Below are 20,404 nucleotides of genomic sequence, written 5' to 3'. Positions count from 1 at the left end.
CCCTGGAGCCCGCGCGCCGAAACGAAAGATCCCGCATGCCTCAATGAAGAGATCCCGTGTGCCGCAACTAAGACCCGACACAGCCAAAAAGAAAAAAAGAAAAAGAAAATAAAAATTAATAATAAATAAATATTTAAAAAAAGAATATCCTGTGATAAACCATAATGGAAAAGAATATGAAAAAGAACGTATATATTAGTATAACTGAATCACTTTGCTATACAGCAGAAATTAACAAAACATTGTAAATCAACTATACTTCATAAAATCAATTTTTAAAAAAAGGTAGGTGGGGGCTTCCCTGGTGGCGCAGTGGTTGAGAATCTGCCTGCCAATGCAGGGGACATGGGTTCAAACCCTGGTGTGGGAAGATCCCACATGCCGCGGAGCAACGAGGCCCGTGAGCCACAACTACTGAGCCTGCGCATCTGGAGCCTGTGCCGTGCAACAAGAGAGGCCGCGACAGTGAAAGGCCCGCGCACCGCGATGAAGAGTGGCCCCCGCTCGCCGCCAACTAGAGAAAACCCTCGCATAGAAACGAAGACCCAACACAGCCAAAAATAAATAAATAAATAAATAAATAAATAAAAATAAATTAAAGTAACTTTCATCTTAAAAAAAAAAAAAAAGGTAGGTGGGTTTTGTAGTTTTGATGTGAAGAACAGGTTAGGTCATTTGGCTAAGAGTGAGGGTTGAAGAGAAGCATGAAGGTTTGAGAAGAAAGGACAAAGTATGAGATAACTGTCCTACCGAGTGGGAAAAAGTCTGCCTGAATTCAACCTTTTTTAGAGGAGAAATTCAGTAGGTCTGCCAAGCAGTATCAAATGTTAACTTAAAGTCTGTCATCTTGAATTTAAAGTGATGCCAATCACCTTTATGTTAGGATTTTTCTCCAGTATGATCAGCTACTTGGGAACAGGCACTGAAAAGACAGATAGGGTTTATCTAGGAATGGCATCTCTTCAGATGGGGGATGTAAATCTGAGGGTATCTGTAAAGGAATGACTTTAATGAAGAATCATTTAATGATGGATCATACAATATAAACTAGTGAAGAGGGCAGGTGAAGCCAGGGGAGGCCTAGTGGTTGGTAAGAAAGTATGTGAAATTAATAATCTGAAAGTTTCTACGCTGTGGAAGTTTTGCAGTAGCAGTCTATCTTCTAACTAGCTATAGTATTCTTTTTTTTTTCTTTTTTGGCCGAGCCACGTGGCATGCAGGATCTTAGTTCCCCAACCAGGAATTGAACCTTGCAGTGGAAGCACAGAGTCTTAACCACTGGATGGCCCGGGAAGTTCCCCTAGCTATAGCATTCCTGAAAACAGTGAAAGTGCATTTTTTGCCCATGCTAACAGATGCTTGCTAATAACAGGAATCAACACATTCTTGCTGATCTGATTAGTTAGAGCCCCAGCAGCTCACCTGGCATGTTACAGCCAACGTATGACAGATCTGGGTCTTCCCAGTTCGGAATTCTCCAAACATCTCTGTGATGGATCCAGTCTCAATTCCTCCTAATAGACGAGCAATAAGAAACACCTCTTAGCACAATACAAATATTTAGAAACAATAATCATAGAAATGTCCTAGGGGGACACTTTCCTGGTGGCGCAATGGTCAAGAATCCACCTGCCAGTGCAGGGGACATGGGTTTGACCCCTGGTCCGGGAAGATCCCACACGCTGCAGAGCAACTAAGCCCGTGCACCACAACTACTAAACCTGCACTCTAGAGCCCACAAGCCACAACTACTGAGGCTGTATGCCACAACTACTGAAGCCCATGTGCCTAGAGCGGATACTCTGCAACGAGAAGCCACCGCAATGAGAAGCCCACGTACTGCAATGAAGAGTAGCCCCCACTCACCGCAACTAGAGAAAGCCCACACACAGCAATGAAGACCCAGTGCGGCCAAAAATAAATAAACTTATATTTATAAAAAAAAGAAATGTCCTAGAAGCTCATCAGAAAGATGTTTACATAATTTAGAACCCCAATTTTCAACAAGCAGTAATTTTAAAAATACTTTTTATTTTGGAATAATTCTAGATTCATAGAAAATTTCAAAGAAATGTACAGAGAGGGCCTGTGAATTCTTCACCCAGCCTCCCTCAATGTTAACGTTTTACATAACTATAATACAGTATCAATATCAGAAAACTGATATGGATACAATCCACAGAGCTTATTCAGATTTCTCCAGGTATATATGCACTCATTTGTGTGTGTAGTTCTATGCAATTTTATCACATCTGTAGCTTCATTTCACTATCACCACAAATCAATATACAGAACTATGCCATCACAAGTCAATAAGCAGTCATTTCAAAAAATAAATTATAAATAATATCTAATGTTTACCAAATGTCTCTTGTGTATCTGGCATTGTGCTACGTATTTATATATATATCAATTCATTTAATTCCAATAACTTATAAGGTAGGAAGTCTTTTTTTTAATAAATTTATTTATTTATGGTTGTATTGGGTCTTCGTTGCTACGCACTGGCTTTCTCTAGTTGTGGTGAGCGGGAGCTACTCTTCGTTGTGGTGCACGGGCTTCTCATTGCAGTGGCTTCTCTTGTTGTGGAGCATGGGATCTAGGCGTGTGGGCTCAGTAGTTGTGGCTCGTGGGCTCTAGAGCGCAGGCTCAGTAGTTGTGGCCCATGGGCTTAGTTGCTCCGCGGCATGTGGGATCTTCCTGGACCAGGGTTTGAACCCATGTCTGCTGCATTGGCAGGCGGATTCTTAACCACTGCGCCACCAGGGAATTCCCGGTAGGAAGTCTTTTTGTCCTCATTATGAACATAAGAAAACCGAGGCGTAGACCACAATAAGTAGTCTGCACCATGTAATACAGCCAGTAAATGCTGAGCGGGGAACAGGAGAGAAAGCAAATGCTCAAATTTGAGTGTGACTCCTGAACCCATGCTATTTTGTGCCCTAAAAAAAAAGGAAACTTGAATGATCGAATATTTGGGGAAGCAACAAGGACCAAATCTAACTCTGCAAAAATTTAAGACAGCAGTGCTTTCAAAAGTTCAAAACCTTTACAGCTTTCCATAAAGTCCTGAAGATTAGTGTGCACTACAATGTATTGATACTACAAAGTAGTATTCAAGCATGGAGTGTTTTAACCAGTCATCAGATTTTCTACCTTGTGGTAGATAAAAGGTTATAATTATTCTTTAGGCAGAGGGAGCTTACTCTCAGAATGCAATATTAAATGGAGATTAAAGTATTTAATTGGCAGATAATTTTAGTATTTTTTAAGTCAAGTACCACCCTCCAGCAGTCTTCCTTCTTCAATGTGAATACTTCTCTTTATTTCTTAATTCTATCTGACACATAAACCCGACCCAAATCTTTTATTTAGTTATATTCTATAACCTGGATGCTTTGCTAACCGCAGTTCACAGCACAGGATAAGGGATTACTATACCTTGAAGTAGTTTGTCAAGCTCTTTGGAGCCGGTAGTAATCTGTATGATCTCAGACCGCCTTTGGTGGAACTCAGTTGCAGTGGTGAAACCCATTGGAACTAATTTAGCTGCCTCAGTCTGGGGAAAAATAAGAAATGCCAAATCGATGAAATACGCTTAGTAAAAACCAGGCATACAGCGGGAAGAGATAACATCTAACAAAATTTCCAGAATGATCTCTCTTTAAAAAGTTATCAGGCTTCTCTGGTGGTGCAGTGGTTAAGGATCCGCCTGCCAATGCAGGGAACACGGGTTCAAGTCCTGATCTGGGAAGATCCCACATGCTGTGGAGCAACTAAGCCTGTGCGCCACAACTACTGAGCCTGCGCTCTAGAGCCTGCGAGCCACAACTACTGAGCCTACGAGCCACAACTGCTGAAGCCCGGGCGACTAGAGCCCATGCTCCACAACAAGAGGAGCCACTGCAATGAGAAGCCCATGCACTACAATGAAGAGTAGCCCCCGCTTGCCGCAACTAGAGGAGGGCTGTGCACAGCAACGAAGACCCAATGCAGCCAAAAATAAATAAATAAATTTATAAAAAATAATAAATAAATGCATTCACAAATACATGGAAATTAAACATTACATTCCTAAATAACCAATGAATCAAAGAAATCACAAGGGAATTTAGTAAATTCATTGAGATGAATGAAAATGAAAACAAAACATACCAAAACGTATGGGATGCAGCAAAAGCAGTGCTTAAAGGGAGATTTATAGCTGTAAATGCCTATATTAGAGAGATCTTAAATCAGTAACGTAACCTTCCCACCTTAAGTTACTGAAGAAAGAGCAAACTAAACATAAAGCAAGAAGGAAGAAGATAAAATTTGAGTAGAAACTAGTAAAATAGAGAATAGAAATAGAGAAAAATCATCGAAACCTGAAGTTGGTTCCTTGAAAAAATAAGCAAAATTGATTTAAAAAGACTCAAATCACTAAAATCAGAAATGAAAGAGGGGACATTACTACCAACATTACAAAAATAAATATATGCCAACAGATAACTTATAAGAAATACAGAAATCCCTAGAAAGACACAAACTATCAAAACTCACTGAAGTAGAAAAAGAATCCAAGTCCAGGCCCCAAATGATTAGCTGAGCTTGAATCTAAATTCAGTAAAATAAATTGTTTGAGTCGGAAGGAAGGGAGGGAGGGAGGGAGGGAGGGAGGAGAAAATCTGGATAGATCTATAGCAAGTAGAGATTAAACTTGTAATTTAAACTTTCCACAAAGGGAGAAAACCAATAAATAGCTGAATCGTGGGTTTGCATTATTCTCTAAACTTCTCTATATGCTTAATACTTCACTTGAAAACTCCTTACAATGTTTATATTATAGTTATTGCAGAACCAAATGGTGTGCTAGAAATACAATTCTTTCACTAAGCTTCCAATGTTAACAACCGATGTCTCTCAAAGGTTTCTGTCAAATTCAAATGAATTCTTTTTTATATGCCGCTAGTTTCAAAATCGTGCTCCATTTTACCTTGATTTTATATCTGAGGAATATCTTTCTCTAGTATTCTCTATCAATTCTCAAATTTTCCAACCTCTCAATCTTACTATGTATTCTGCTAATCCTTTTCCCCCCTGAAGGTATCCTTTTCTTCTGCAAATGGGGCTATCTGCTCTCCAGGCTATCTACTGTCCTGGGCTTTCCTTCACCGACTATTTGAGTTGGATTCTCTCCAACCTAGATCCTATGTTTCCTGCCCTCATTTTAGTAAAGTATATCCTCAAGTAACTTCCTAAGAAAGAATAGGATGAGAGAAAAATGTTCTGAATTCTTGTATTTTTGAAAATGTTGTATTCTGCTCTAACACTGGGTGAATAATATTGCTACAAATAGAATTCTAGGTTTAAAATTATTTACCCTCAGAATTTTGAAGGCACTGCTCTACTAGCTTCTACCATCCAGATTTCTAATAAGAAATGTGCTATCTTTTTGATTTTTGTTCCTTTAGAGGTCACTTACATTTTTCTCTCTGAAATCTTTCAGAATCTTCTCCTTATAATTGGTATACTGAAAATTTCACACTGAGGAGTCTAGGTGTGCATCTTTGACACTCTGTGGGGCCTTAGACTTCTGCTTCCCTTTAGCTCTGGGAAATCTTGTATTATTTCTTTGAGAATTTTCTTTCCTTCTTTATTCCTATAACTTTTACTAATCTTCAGGATGAATGAAAATTAGAAAATAAAAATACTAAAGAGAGGGGATAAGAACTATAAACCAATATTTAACTCTAGTTAATATATGCTAAAATATTTAGGGGGAAGTGTACTGACATCTACAACTGTCTTCGAAAAGCATAAAAAAAATCCCAGATGGACTGATGGCTGGATAGAGAGATAAATAAGTATATTAAAATGTCAATAGCAGTGTCTAGGTGGTGGATAAATAAGTGTTCATTGTAACATTCTTTCAATTTCCCAGTAAGTTCAAAAATTTTAATCAAAAATGTGAAGGAGAAAAACCAAACTCATAGGAGATGTTTTCTCTTCTTGTCATTTTAAGCTCGACATTTTCTAGTCTATGAGCTCTTAAAGGAACAGATTATAACCAAAGTGAAATTTGAAGTAAAAACCGTGCCAACTGCCTAATCTGGCAGAACTTGACTTCTATTCTTTTGTTTATATAAGCTTGCTTTCATCTGTCTTAAATCTGTAGGAGTTTTCAATGTCTGACAAGGAGTTTTTTATGTCTGACAAGGCATAAGCAAAGGTCAGGATCTGTTCAGTCACAAAAACAGATGCCCAGAAATCAACAACATATAGACTTTAGGGACACCTACTGGCTTAATATCACAATCTTTCAAAGAGGTATTAGGTATTCAGAATTCTTACTTATTCAATTAAGTCACAACTTCAACAAATTCATTTATTTGAGCAATCCAATAAATGACAACTTCATACTTCAGGGATGGCAACATCTTAAAGGGTTTAAATTAAGAATTACTTATAATTTTTGAGCCCACTGAATTAATACTATAAAATAACAGTGCTTAAAAATTCAAAGCTCAGGGCTTCCCTGGTGGTGCAGTGGTTGAGAGTCCGCCTGCCGATGCAGGGGGCACGGGTTCGTGCCCCGGTCTGGGAAGATCCCACATGCCGCGGAGTGGCTGGGCCCGTAAGCCATGGCCGCTGAGCCTGCGCGTCCGGAGCCTGTGCTCCGCAACGGGAGAGGTCACAGCAGTGAGAGGCCCGCATACCACAAAAAAAAAAAAAAATCAAAGCTCTTAGTATAATACACAATAAAACAGAATTTACTGGGTTGTATATATATTATTATATGAGATATTAAATAAATCTCAGATATTGTCCATCTGACTAGGTTATGTGGCAGAACTACATGTACTGAAGCTGTAGGATGCATTTTTTGAAGATTCTTTAGCGTGTGAAGATTATTTTTTATAGAAAATTCTGTATAACAATAGTCAACACAAATTATAAATATATAATTTTATAAATTAAATACTTGCTTTGCACTACAGAAAACTCCAAGAGTAAAGATAAACTCTGTAACAACATACAAGCGTACTTCATTTTATTGCCCTTCATTTTATTGTGCTTCACAGATAATTGCGTTTTACAAATTGAAGGTTTGTGGCAACCCTGTGTTGAGCAAGTCTATATGCACCATTTTTCCAAAAGCATTTGCTCTCTTCATGTCTCTGTGTCACATTTTGGTAATTCTCAGTGTTTCAAACTTTTTCATTATTATTACATTTGTAATGGTGATCTGTGGTCAGTGGTCTTTGATGTTACTATAATTGTTTTGGGCTGCCAAAAACCACGCCTATATAAGACTGAACTTAATTGATAAATGTTTTGTGTGTTCTGACTGCTCCACCCACTGGCAATTCCCCCATCTCTCCCTCTCCTCAGGCCTCCCTATTCCTTGAGACACAACAATATTGAAATTAGGCCAATTAATAACCCTACAGCTGCCTCTAAGTGAAGTTAGAGGAGGAAAGGAGTGAAGCTGCACATCTCTCACTTTAAATAAAAAACTAGAAATGATTAAGCTTGGTGAGGAAGGCATGTCGAAAGCTGAAATAGGCCGAAAGCGAGGCATCTTGTGCCAAACTGTTAGCCAAGTTGTGAATGCAAAGGAAGTTCTTGCAGGAAATTAAAAGTGCTACTCCAGTGAACACATGAATGATAAGAAAGAGAAACAGCGTTACTGCTGACATGGAAAAAATTTTAGTAGTTTGGGTAGAAGATCAAAGCAGCCACAACATTCCCTTTAGCCAAAGCCTAATCCAGAGCAAGGCCCTACTCTCTTCAACTCAGTGAAGGCTGAGGGAGGTGAGGAAGCCGCAGAAGAGAAGTGTGAAGCTAGCAGAGGTTGGTTCATAAGGTTTAAGGAAAGAAGCCATCTCCATAACATTCAAGAGCAAGGTGAAGCAGCAAGTGCTGACGTAGAAGCTGCAGCAAGTTATCCACAAGATCTAGCTAAGATAATGAATGAATCTGGCTACCCTAAACAACAGACTTTCAATGTAGACGAAATGGTCTTATATTGGAAGAAGCCATTGAGGACTTTCACAGCTACAGAAGAGAAGTCAATGCCTGGCTTCAAAGTTTCAATGGACCAGTTGACTCTCATTTTAGGGGCTAATGCCGTTGGTGACTTTAAGTTGAAGCCAATGTTCATTTACCATTCTGAAAATCCTAGGGCCCTTAAGAATTATGCTAAATCTATTCTGCTTGTGCTCTATAAATGCAATGACAAAGTCTGGATGATGGCACATCAGTTTACAACATGGTTTACTGAATATCTTAAACCCACTTTGAGACCTACTGCTTAGAAAAAAGATTCCTTTCAAATTTTATTGCTCATTGACAATGTACCAGGTCACCCAAGAGCTCTGATGGAGATGTACAATGAGATTTAATGTTGTTTTCATGCCTGCTAACACAACATCCATTCTGCACCCTGTGGATCAAGGAGTAATTTCACCTTTCAAGTCTTACTATTTAAGAAATACACCTTGTAAGGCTATAGTAGCCATAGATAGTGATTCCTCTGATGGATCTGGGCAGTCAGCTGAAAACCTTTTGAAAAGGATTCACTATTCTAGATGCCATTATGAACATTCGTTAAAAAAAAAAAGTATATATATAAACAACAACAACATTCGTGGTTCATGGGAAAAGATCAAAATATCATTAAACAGAAGTCTCGAAGAAGTTGATTCTTACCCTCATGGTGACTCTAACAGGTTCAAGACTTCAACAGAGGAAGTAAATACAGATGTGGTGGAAAAAACAAGTGAGACAGGCTGGGACCTGGGACCCTTTGCTGCAGTGCTGCAATGCTTGCACCTGGACACACCTCTCCTTGAGCAACAAAATACAAAGAAACTGTATGGGACAAAAAATAACTGTCTGCATGCACAATTAGGGCAAATTCTGGACAAAACATACAAAGAGACCAAAAAACCCAACTGTCACTTTTGAAGAGCCTGGAGCAAAAGGAGGGTACTGCCATGCACCCTACACGAAACACGGACTAAGGGATGGGCAAACCACCTAAGCCACCCCTCCAGCCCGACGCCTGGACACACCCCTACCCTCACCCCACGTAAAGAACAAGCTCACCCCCACTCAGGGAGCGAGCAAGCAAAGGAGGCTGTTGTTTGTTCTCGCTCCCCCCTGCTGCAGCAGGGGCCCCAATAAAGCCTTGCCTGAATTTCTTGTCTGGCCTCTGATCAATTTCCATTGATTAAGAAGGCCAAGAACCCTGGTTGGTAACAAAAGAATGAGAAGTAGAGCTTGAAGGTGTGGCTGAAATGCTGTAGTGTCATGATAAAACTTTCATGGATGAGGAGTTTCTTCTTATGGATAAAAAGAGAGGTTTCTTAAGATAGAATCTACTCCTGGTAAAGATGCTGTGAAGACCCTGGTGAAATGACAACAAAAGATTTAGAACATGACATAAACTTGGTTGATAAAGCAGTGCCAGGGTCTGAGAGGATTGATTACCAATTTTGGAAAAATTTCTACGTGGGTAAAATGCTATCAAATAGCACTGCATATTACAGAGAAATCATTCATGAAAGGAAGAGTCAATATACGTGGCAAACTTCACTGTTGTCTTGTTTTAAGAAACTGCTGCAGCACCCCCAGCCTTCAGCAACCACCACCCGGATCAGTCAGCAGCCACTGACATGGAGGCAAGACCCTCACCAGCAAAAAGACTACAAATCACTGAAAGCTCAGATGATGGTTAGCATTTTCTAGTAATGAAGTATTTTTAAATTAAGGTATGTACATTGTTTTTGTAGACGTAATACTATTGTATACTTAATAGACTACAGAACAGTATAAACACAACTTATATGCACTGGGAAACAACAAAGTTCGTGGCACTTTACTGCAATATTTGCTTTATTATGGTGGTCTGGAACCTAACCTGCTATTATCTCCAAGGTATAGCCTGTAAATACCAAAGGATAAGTGCATAAAATAAAATGTAATCACAGGGTATGAATGCTAAAGGAATATATGAAGCAAGAAAAATGAATAGTAGCTGTAAGACTTTGGAGGGAAATGAGAAAGGATCACAGTATATCAGGATGAAAATAATTGGATTCTAGTCTTAGTTCTGTGACTAACTGCATGACTTTGGATAAATAATTGAATCACTGTGCCTAAGTTTCCTTATCTGTAAGACAGAGATAATACTGGTCCTGTCTTTCCCAGTGTCATTATGAGGCTAAGTGAGAATACTGTATATATGAAAGGGATGGGATTTCAAAGTTAAAGTGCTATAAGGGAACTCTACTCAATATTCTATAATAACCTATATGGAAAAAGAATATGAAAAAGAGTGGATATATGTATATGAATCACTTAGCTGTACACCTGAAACACAGCACTATAAATCAACTATACGCCAATATAAAATAAAAATTCAATTAAAAAAAGTTTAAAAAAGTTAAAGTGCTATATAATATAAAGGGTTATTAAGTTACTACCTCATTTAGGTTAAGCCAGTGAAATCACTTTTATGTCATTTATTTAGGTTAAAAAAAACAAGCGTATGATTCATAATCACATTTTTCCTTATTATTAAAGAATCTTGCTTATGACTAGTTGACTAACAGATTATATACCCTGAGAGCCTAATTAACATGACTTTAATATTCAAGCAATAAAAACAGCTTTTCTATTTAAATTAATACATGTTTATCATAGAAACGGTAGAAACTTCAGAAAATTGAGGCAAAAATAAAAACTGCTCACATTCTCACCATCCAGAAACAATGTTAATATTTTAGTGTATCTATCCCCAGTGTATGTGCTATACATATATAAAAACACACATTTTTTTAAAAACAAAAACATATATGCACACAAACATGTTTTGTTAACCTGCTTTCTTATATCAGTAATATTTTCCTATGTCAATGGATATTCTTTGAAACTATTTTTTGTGGCTGCATACTAATGAGTGTATTTCTAAGGCATGAAATCATAATATCCAGAACGATAAGGTACATACCACTCACTGCTGGTGGGAGTGCAAACTGGTAGTCAAATTAGTATTATTTATGTCATAACCTGTGATACTGCAATTCCCTAAGAAAAATCCCAATTTAGGCAAGGAGGCACATACAAAGATAATCATCTGGTAATGCAGTCACTTCTGGAAAGGGGAAGAGGGTGACACAGGAGGGGTGGAAGGAGGAAGACTGTAGCCTTTCACTGTACACCCTTTCGTACCACTACTGCCTCCCTCGGTCACACAAACAGTACTTACCAGAATTTTATCAGCTTTGGCTTCACTAATCCCCTTAATATTTATTAGCTCCTTCTTTGGTGCATAGGCAACAGCCTCCACAGTATGGAATCCAGCTTCTTCCAATTTCTTCACATCATTGGCATGTATGCCACATTGCTGCAAGTGAAGAAAACTGTGGATAAATTTAAGCTTTGATTCCCTCATCTGTCTAATGTGGTTATTTGTCCTACCTACTTCACAGAGCTCTTTTTAACTGTGATATTATACACAAAAGCTTTGAAAAGTATGACCTAAAATTTGAGGCATTTAATAACAAATTATCAACCTATTCATTATCAAAACCAGTGGGGTTTTTTTTGAATTTTATTTATTTTTTATACAGCAGGTTCTTATTAGTTATCCATTTTATACATATTAGTGTATATATGCCAATCCCAATCTCCCAATTCATCCCACCACCACCACCACTTTCCCCCCTTGGTGTCCATGTTTGTTCTCTACACCTGTATGACAGTCTCTAGGATCCATCCATGTCTCTACAAATAACCCAATTTCATTCCTTTTTATGGCTGAGTAATATTCCATTGTATATATGTACCACATCTTTTTTTTTTTTTTTTTTTTTTTTTGCGGTACGTGGGTCTCTCCCTGTTGTGGCCTCTCCTGTTGCGGAGCACAGGCTCCGGACGCGCAGGCTCAGCGGCCATGGCTCACGGGCCCAGCCGCTCCGCGGCATGTGGGATCTTCCCGGACCGGGGCACGAACCCGTGTCCCCTGCATCGGCAGGCGGACTCTCAACCACTGCGCCACTAGGGAAGCCCCATCTTTTTAAATTAAAAAAAATTCTTTTAATTTTATCTTTGGCTGCATTGGGTCTTCATTGCTGTGCATGGGCTTTTCTCTGGTTGTGGCGAGCGGGGGCTACTCTTCGTTGTGGTGCACAGGCTCCTCATTGCAGTGGCTTCTCTTGTTGTGGAGCACGGGTTCTAGGCACACGGGCTCAGTAGTTGTGGCTCGTGGACTCTAGAGGGCAGGCTCAGTTGTGGTGCATGGGCTCAGCTGCTCCGTGGCATGTGGGATCTTCCCGGACCAGGGCTCGAATCCGTGTCCCCTGCATTGGCAGGAGGATTCCTAACCACTGTACCACCAGGGAAGCCGCCACATCTTCCTTATCCATTCATCTGTCGATGGGCATTTAGGGTGCTTCCATGACCTGGCTATTGTAAATACTGCTGCAATGAACTTTGGGGTGCATGTGTCTTTTTGAATTATGGTTTTCTCTGGGTATATGCCCAGCAGTGGGATTGCTGGGTCATATGGTAATTCTATTCTTACTTTTTTAAGGAACCTCCATACTGTTCTCCATAGTGGCTGTATCAATTTACATTCCCACCAACAGTGCAAGAGGGTTCCCTTTTCTCCACACCCTCTCCAGCATTTGTTGTTTGTAAATTTTCTGATGATGCCTATTCTCACCAGTGTGAGGTGATACCTCATTGTAGTTTTGATTTGCATTTTTCTAATAATTAGTGATGTTGAGCAGCTTTTCATGTGCTTCTTGGCCATCTGTATGTCTTCTTTGGAGAAATGTCTATTTAGGTCTTCTGCCCATTTTTGGATTGGGTTGTTTTTTTTTAATATTGAGCTGCATGAGCTGTTTATATATTTTAAAGATTAATCCTTTGTCCGTTGATTCGTTTGCAAATATTTTCTCCCATTTTGAGGGTTGTCTTTTCATCTTGTTTGTAGCTTCTTTTGCTTTGCAAAAGCTTTTAAGTTTCATTAGGTCCCATTTGTTGTTTTTATTTCCATTACTCTAGGAGGTGGATCAAAAAAGATCTTGCTGTGATTTATGTCAGAGTGTTCTTCCTATGTTTTCCTCTAAGAGTTTTTTACAGTGTCCTGTCTTATATTTAGGTCTCTAATCCATTTTGAGTTTATTTTTGTGTATGGTGTTAGGGAGTGTTCTTATTTCATTCTTCTACATGTAGCTGTCCACTTTTCCCAGCACCACTTATTGAAGAGACTGTCTTTCCTCCACTGTATATCCTTGCCTCGTTTGTCATAGATTAGTTGACCACAGGTGCAGGGGTTTATCTCTGAGCTTTCTATCCTGTTCCATTGATCTATATTTCTGTTTTTGTGCCAGTACCATAGTGTCTTGATTACTGTAGCTTTGTAGTATAGTATGAAGTCAGGGAGTCTGATTCTTCCAGCTCTGTTTTTTTCCCTCAAGACTGCTTTGGCTATTCGGGGTCTTTTGTGTCTCCATACAAATTTTAAGATTTTTTTGTTCTAGTTCTGTAAAAAATGTCATTGGTAATTTGATAGGGATTGCATTGAATCTGTAGATTACTTTGGGTAGTATAGTCATTTTCACAATATTGATTCTTACAATCCAAGAACATGGTATGTCTCTCAATCTGTTTGTGTCATCCTTGATTTCTTTCATCAGTGTCTTATAGTTTTCTGAGTAGAGGTCTTACCTCCTTAGGTAGGTTTATTCCTAGGTATTTTATTCTTTATGTTGCAATAGTGAATGGGATTGTTTCCTTAATTTCTCTTTCTAATCTTTCATTGTTAGTGTATAGGAACGCAAGAGATTTCTGTGCATAAATTTTGTATCCTGCAACTTTACCAAATTCATTGATTAGCTCTAGTAGTTTTCTGGTGGCATCTTTAGGATTCTCTATGTATAGTATCATGTCACCTGCAAACAGTGACAGTTTTACTTCTTCTTTTCCAATTTGTATTCCTTTTATTTCTTTTTCTCCTCTGACTGCCGTGGCTAGGACTTCCAAAACTATGTTGAATAATAGTGGCAAGAGCGGACATCCTTGTCTTGTTCCTGATCTTAGAGGAAATGCTTTCAGTTTTTCACCACTGAGAATGATGTTTGCTGTGGGTTTGTCGTATATGGCCTTTATTATGTTGAGGTAGGTTCCCTCTATGCCCACTTTCTGGAGAGCAAAACCAGTAGTTTTAAACTAGCACTATGTATATTAAAATAGACTCTTGTCATGAATTGGATTAAACCTGTAACTCTAAACCTTTTATGACTAGGATTCTAAATGAACTTTGAGACCCTGGGCCCTAAAAGCCCACTTTAAACATTTCCCAATGTTTTCCACATCAAGCACACATAAAAAAATATGTTTTACACTAAGCTAGGATAAACAGCTAACACTGCCCCAGAGCTAAGGGAAGCATATCTTAGCATAACCTTTTTGTAGCACAATCACTGGAAAGCTCTGTTTTAACAATTGATAGTAAAGATGGAGAAAACTACTTTTGGTCAGGGATTTATATACCACTTCTCAAAAACAAACCACCCAAAGGCACTTCTTTCTCCCTATATACAAAGTCAGCTTTGATTTTTATTAGCCACCAAAACCATGACTTCTAGGACAGCATGAATTATTAGGGGGATGTGTATGTATCTGGGGGTCAGGGAAGGTTTGGGAGAGGGGAGAGAATAGTACCTGCCCATAGAAACCTGTCTGTTATTAATATTTAAGCAAAAAGCAATACATATGTGTGGGTATAAGGATGCTCACTGAAACCAAAAGTTATGACTCTGAATTTTCCAATGTTTATCACAAACCCGTTTAAGTAACTTCCAGAGAGTGGAAGCTTAGGGGGCAACGGGAGGAATATGCATAAAGAGACAGAAGAATGAAGGCTTTCTCAGCTTTTTATCCGGCTTCTTTCAGCCCAAGTCAACTGCACTCACTCTGGGGCCTCTGTACAATGCACAGAAATAGTGCAAGGCCCCAGCTCTGGTGCTTGATGTTCTTGTGCAGAGTCTTGAACTCTCACAACGTAACCCCAAGCCCTTCTCTCTGCCTATGACAGCTGTCTTCCTAGTAACTTCAGCACAGATCGAGGTCAGTGGAGAGACATTGTTCCTCTCCCCTTCCTGCATAGCTGGCCCAGGCCATTGTAATTCCCTGGACAGTAATTTCATACTTAGTACAAATAGCAGAGACTCTACCATGGGATCATAGGGCTTCTTAGTTTCTGACATACAGCTCTAAGAAAGAAAAATGATAATGTAGTAGAAGAATTCTTGACAAAAAAAGAGATCTGGCCAGATGTGTTTAGCAACTGTCTTAAGCCTTTCCACAGAATCCTTGACAACCCTCCTGAAAACTCTAATTTGGATTTTGACCTTAGGTAGTAAACCAATGGTTTATGTAAAGGTTGTGATTTCTCCCAATAGGTAGAACAATCTTGTCCAGCATTATAATTCTAAAATTAGCAACCAAGCACATACCTCTAATCGAGAAATAGGTTGTGGGCCAAAGCTCTCTTCTTCCACTGAAGTATCTGCATTTGCTTCAAGCTGCATCTGCATAGCCATTACTTAGTGTTCAATACTGAAAAGTACAGATGGCCATCAGGAAGAACACTAGAGAAAGTACAGAGCTGCAAACATAGTTTTACAATAAATCTCTTTAAGAATTACTTGCTAGGCTTTTGGCTTAATCACTGACATACCCATGGCAGGAAAAAGAAAAAAAATCTCTCACCAGCCTTCTCTTCCACCTAGATAGCTGTATCAGAAAGACTTTAGGAGGAGCCAGCACTATCTTGCTTCTATAAAGTAGAACAGCTTGGACTCCCCTGGTGGTGCAGTGGTTAAGAATCCGCCTGCCAATGCAGAGGACACAGGTTCCATCCCTGGTCCGGGAACATCCCACACGCCGAGGAGCAACTAAGTCTGTCACCACAACTACTGTAGCCTGGGTGCCCTAGAGCCCGCACGCCGCAACTACTGAAGGCCACACACCTAGAGCCCGTGCTCCGCAACAAGAGAAGCCTGCGCTCCGCACAAGAGAAGCCCGCGTGCAGCAACGAAGACCCAACGCAGCCAAAAAATAAAATTAAAAAAAAAAAAAGAGACGAACAGCTTAACTAGATCAACTATATCCCTCTGTTCCCCTGCTTTATATTCCTTAAGGATAGGGGCCAAGTCTCATTTATTTGTATACACCTCATGATACATGATAAATCTTAGGTACATCTTAGGTGTTTGGTAAATATTTGGCAAGTGAATGCAGACTTTCCAGAACTCTACTTTAAAAAAAAAAAAAAAATCGATGAAAGGTTAAACTGTTTCAGTTCCATTGTTCCCTTCCAGAAAGCAGGGTTTTGTGGTGGTGGGACAGGAGTGAAACAAAGGTACAGAATAATTGCCATAAGCCTCCATTCCTGATAGAGAAACAATGGACTGAGATGAGAGAAGTAGCCCCACCTTAGGCAAGGACGGCTTGCAGTCACACAGTTTGCTTCTAATAGAAGTGTATGAAATTTAAAGATCACCGTTTTTTTGAGGAGGGGGCTGTGCGGCATGTGGGATCTTAGTTCCCCAATGAGGGATCGAACCCGCACTCCCTGCATTAAAATTGCGGAGTCTTAACCACTGGACCACCAGGGAAGTCCCATAAAGATCACCATTTTAATCAATTCCAGACCTCACTGAATGCACAAATGAATAAATAACATGGAATTACCTTGCTCAGTTTGAAATCTTCCATATAAATATAAGGCCTATACCAAAGTCAGATTATTTTGATAGAGTTATGACTGCTCAGGTTGAAAAGAATGAAGAACAAAAAGATTTCTATTATGAGGTATTAGTAAAAGCAAACAAGTTTTGATGGCCACAAGAATAAATGTACTTAAATCTGGACAATTTAACAAGCAAGATAAATTTAACTCAAAAGACAACAGATGGGCTTCCCCGGTGGCACAGTGGTTGAGAGTCTGCCTGCCGATGCAGGGGACATGGGTTCGTGCCCGGGTCCGGGAAGATCCCACATGCCGCGGAGAGGCTGGGCCCGTGAGCCATGGCCGCTGAGCCTGCGCGTCCGGAGCCTGTGCTCCGTAATGGAGAGGCCACAACAGTGAGAGGCCCGCGTATCGCAAAAAAAAAAAAAAAAAGACAACAGATAAGGGCTTCCCGGGTGGCACAGTGGTTAAGAATCCGCCTGCCAATGCAGTGAACACGGGTTCGAGTCCTAGTCTGGGAAGATCCCACATGCCACAGAGCAACGAAGCACGTGTGCCACAACTACTGAAGCCTGCGCACCTAGAGCCCGTGCTCCGCAACGAGAAGCCACAACAGTGAGAAGCCCACGCACTACAATGAAGAGTAGCCCCCGCTCACCACAACTAGAGAAAGGCTGTGCGCGACAACAAAGACCCAATGCAGCCAAAAATAAATAAATAAAATTAACAGGGAAAAAAAAAAGAAATCATTCTTAGAGACTTGACAGAAGATAACCATTTGTTCTTGATTGGTTCAGGTGTAGCTCTTAGATGGCATGTTTAGCATAATGTGAGTTTATGATAATTCCAAATATCAGAATCACCTGAATGCAGCTTAAATTTAAGTGTCTTCCTTCATAATTTATGAAAAAGATGGCTTGAACTGTATTCATATAGCAATAACCAAAAAGCAAAAGACTGAAAAACTAGACTGTATTTAAATTTAGAACTTCTATTCATCAAAAGTCACCACTGTGAGAATGAAGTCAAATGATAGTGAGGGGAGAAAATATTTACCACATATATAACTGGTAACCAGAATATACAAAGAATTCCTTCAAATCAGCAAAACAGACAGACAACCCAATAGAAAAATAGGCAAGAGATTTGACCAAGCACTGCATAACAGAAGATACCTAAATGGCTAATAAACATATCAACAAATGCTCAACTTCATTAATGATCAGGAAAATTAAAATTAAAACCACAAGGTAGGGCTTCCCTGGTGGCGCAGTGGTTCAGAGTCTGCCTGCCAGTACAGGGGACAAGGGTTCGAGCCCTGGTCTGGGAAGATCCCGCATGCCTCGGAACAACTAGGCCCGTGAGCCACAACTACTAAGCCTGCGCATCTGGAGCTTGTGCTCCGCAACAAGAGAGGCCGCGATAGTGAGAGGCCCGCCCACCGCGATGAAGAGTGCCCACCCCCACCCCGCTTGCTGCAACTAGAGAAAGCCCTCGTGCAGAAACACAGACCAAACACAGCCAAAAATAAATAAATAATTTAAAAAAAACAAACCAACAAGGTAATAGCTAAAATTTAAAAGACCGACAATACTAAGTATTAGCAAACGTGTGGAACAACTAAACACTCGTTCACTGCTGGTTTGAGTGTAAATTGGACAACTTTAGAAAACTGGTATTAAATATGGAAGGTGAAGATAGGCAAATGCTATGACCCAGGAATTTCACTACTCTGTGAAATTAACCCAGTGAAAAGCATACACGTGTGCACCAAAATGTATGCAGGAATATTCTTTCTCAGCAGCCTTTCTCATACAAGTTAAAACTAGAAACAATCCCGATATCCGCCACCGGTATAATGAATAAGGAATACAACATAGGAACAAGAAAGAACTGTTAAATGCAAAGACATTTACAAACCTGCAGACAAAATGTTGAGCAAAGGCAGACACAAATATATAGTCTTCCTATATACAAAATTCAACAACGGGCAAAATTAGACAATGGTGTTAGTAGTCAACACTGTGGTTACCTCTGGGGAAAAGGGAGAGTATTAGAGAAGGGGGCACAAGGGAGGCTTCTTGGGTGCTGACAGCATTCTATTTCTTGACCTGAGTGGTGATTACACAGATATATTCATTTTGTAATGATTCATGGAGCTGTAAACACTTTTGATCTGTGCATTTTTCTATTTGTATACTACACTTCACTTCAGAAGTTTAAGAAAAAACAACAAATCTCACTAGAGATCATTCCCTAGACATCACTTGAACGGTCTTCCGCATTAAAAAACGCAAATACCTTACTGGCAACTGGAGCTGGGAACTCTGTAAGCCAAACTTTGTGTAACGGAAAGGGCACTCACCAGAAATCCGGCTCTGGCATAAGAGCTGTGACTTTTAAGTCACTACACCTCTCTGGATCTTGGGCTTCCTCGCCCACGCCCATAAAGTGGATGTTGCAAGTGAAGGCCAGTAAGGTTCCTCCCAGCTCTAGAATGCGCTTCTATTTTCGCCACAATGAGCTCCGAGGGTCGGACTAGCCCGGGCACAACCCTGCTCCGCCCCGCCCCGCCATATCCGAGTTTTTTACTTGGCATGGAGGGGCCCCTAAGCCCGCTAAGGGAGCTGGGGCCCAAGTCTGGGTCCGGGTACGGGTTCGGGTCCGGCTTACGCGGTGGGAAGGGGCCAGGTCTGCGCCTCACACTCACCTCAGCCTGCAGCGTAACTCGCCCGGGCGGGCTGCGCGCTCCGACTACAGTCCGCCGGACCCGCGCGCGCCCGACCCCGGACGGACTGCAGACCCCCTCACCTGCACCCCACTTCTCTACGCCCTTGCTCCGGCCTTCTGCACGAAACCCAGGCGACTTTCAGCTCCTAACTGCGCTCCTGGGGCGCGTCTCAGCTCTCTTCAGGCCGCGGTCTCAGGCGGCAGCGCCCACTCCGTCTGCCGCCTTCGGAAATCCCGCCAAATCCTATTGGGCAGGGCCACGCCTGCGTCAACGTAACGTCTCCCCGCCCTTCTCGGGTCCGTCTCCCCGCCACTTCGGCTACTCGTGAGGCCGAGATAGGCCGAAAGAACTTGACTTCGCAGGATGTTTTGGGTTCCCCTCTTGTTTTTCTCCCTTACGACTAATTCAAAATTTGGAAGTTGCGTCCTTCTTCCCTTTACCAGATCGGGGACTACAACTCCCAAGAGGTAGTGGGCCGGTCCGAGACTACATCTCCCAATATGCACCGCGGGAGGGTGACGCAGCTTTAGCTCCTCACCACCTGTAGATAATATCTAGGCTTTTCCGAACTCTTGATCTGTTTCTTAAGCATCTAAACTGGGGTATTTGGCCCTTCAGGTTGCTTTGAACTCCAACTCAGTCAAATTCTGGAGCCAGGGGCTTTCTAGGCCCTTGTAGGTGGTGGAGCTGAGGACGCTCGAGTAGATGGATGAGGCTGGAACATAGAGCTAATGGAGGAGAGGAAGAAAGGACTGAAATATTAGTAAAGCTGCGGGACTCCAGAGGAAGGAGACATTGATTTTGAGAATGTAAATCTTATCGTGGTTAAAAGTTGATTACGGTTTTAAAGGTTGGGTAGGGTTTCCTGGGCGAAGAAGAGGAGATGAAAACATTAAAAGCGGATAGAGCAGCATGGGTAT

At 40.8% G+C, this 20,404-nt stretch overlaps 1 protein-coding gene and 1 long non-coding RNA gene across 6 annotated transcripts in view; one reads left to right on the top strand and one right to left on the bottom strand.

The window, feature by feature from the left end:
• RAD51 (RAD51 recombinase) overlaps positions 1 to 19,763 on the bottom strand; it is a 35,472-nt gene extending 15,709 nt beyond the window's left edge. The window contains exons 1-6 of one of the 5 annotated variants that reach the window (XM_027083931.1): positions 19,464 to 19,755; positions 15,772 to 15,892; positions 15,516 to 15,618; positions 11,258 to 11,395; positions 3,442 to 3,559; positions 1,423 to 1,514 (exon numbers count right to left, since the gene is read on the bottom strand). In XM_027083931.1, coding sequence (XP_026939732.1) covers positions 1,423 to 1,514; positions 3,442 to 3,559; positions 11,258 to 11,395; positions 15,516 to 15,602 — 435 coding nt within the window. In that variant the 5' untranslated portion in view covers positions 15,603 to 15,618; positions 15,772 to 15,892; positions 19,464 to 19,755. The other 4 variants (XM_027083934.1, XM_027083933.1, XM_027083929.1 and 1 more) reach the window with 4 other exon arrangements.
• The window catches only part of LOC113608041 (uncharacterized), a 542,162-nt gene that overhangs the window by 414,301 nt on the left and 107,457 nt on the right, over positions 1 to 20,404 (top strand). The window lies entirely within an intron of this gene.

The sequence above is a fragment of the Aethalodelphis obliquidens genome, unplaced genomic scaffold (assembly GCF_003676395.1).
Source record: "Aethalodelphis obliquidens isolate GAN/ISIS:26980383/991018 unplaced genomic scaffold, ASM367639v1 scaffold51, whole genome shotgun sequence".
In the NCBI taxonomy this organism is placed as follows: domain Eukaryota; kingdom Metazoa; phylum Chordata; class Mammalia; order Artiodactyla; family Delphinidae; genus Aethalodelphis; species Aethalodelphis obliquidens.
This window is presented reverse-complemented; position numbering and strand designations above follow the sequence as displayed.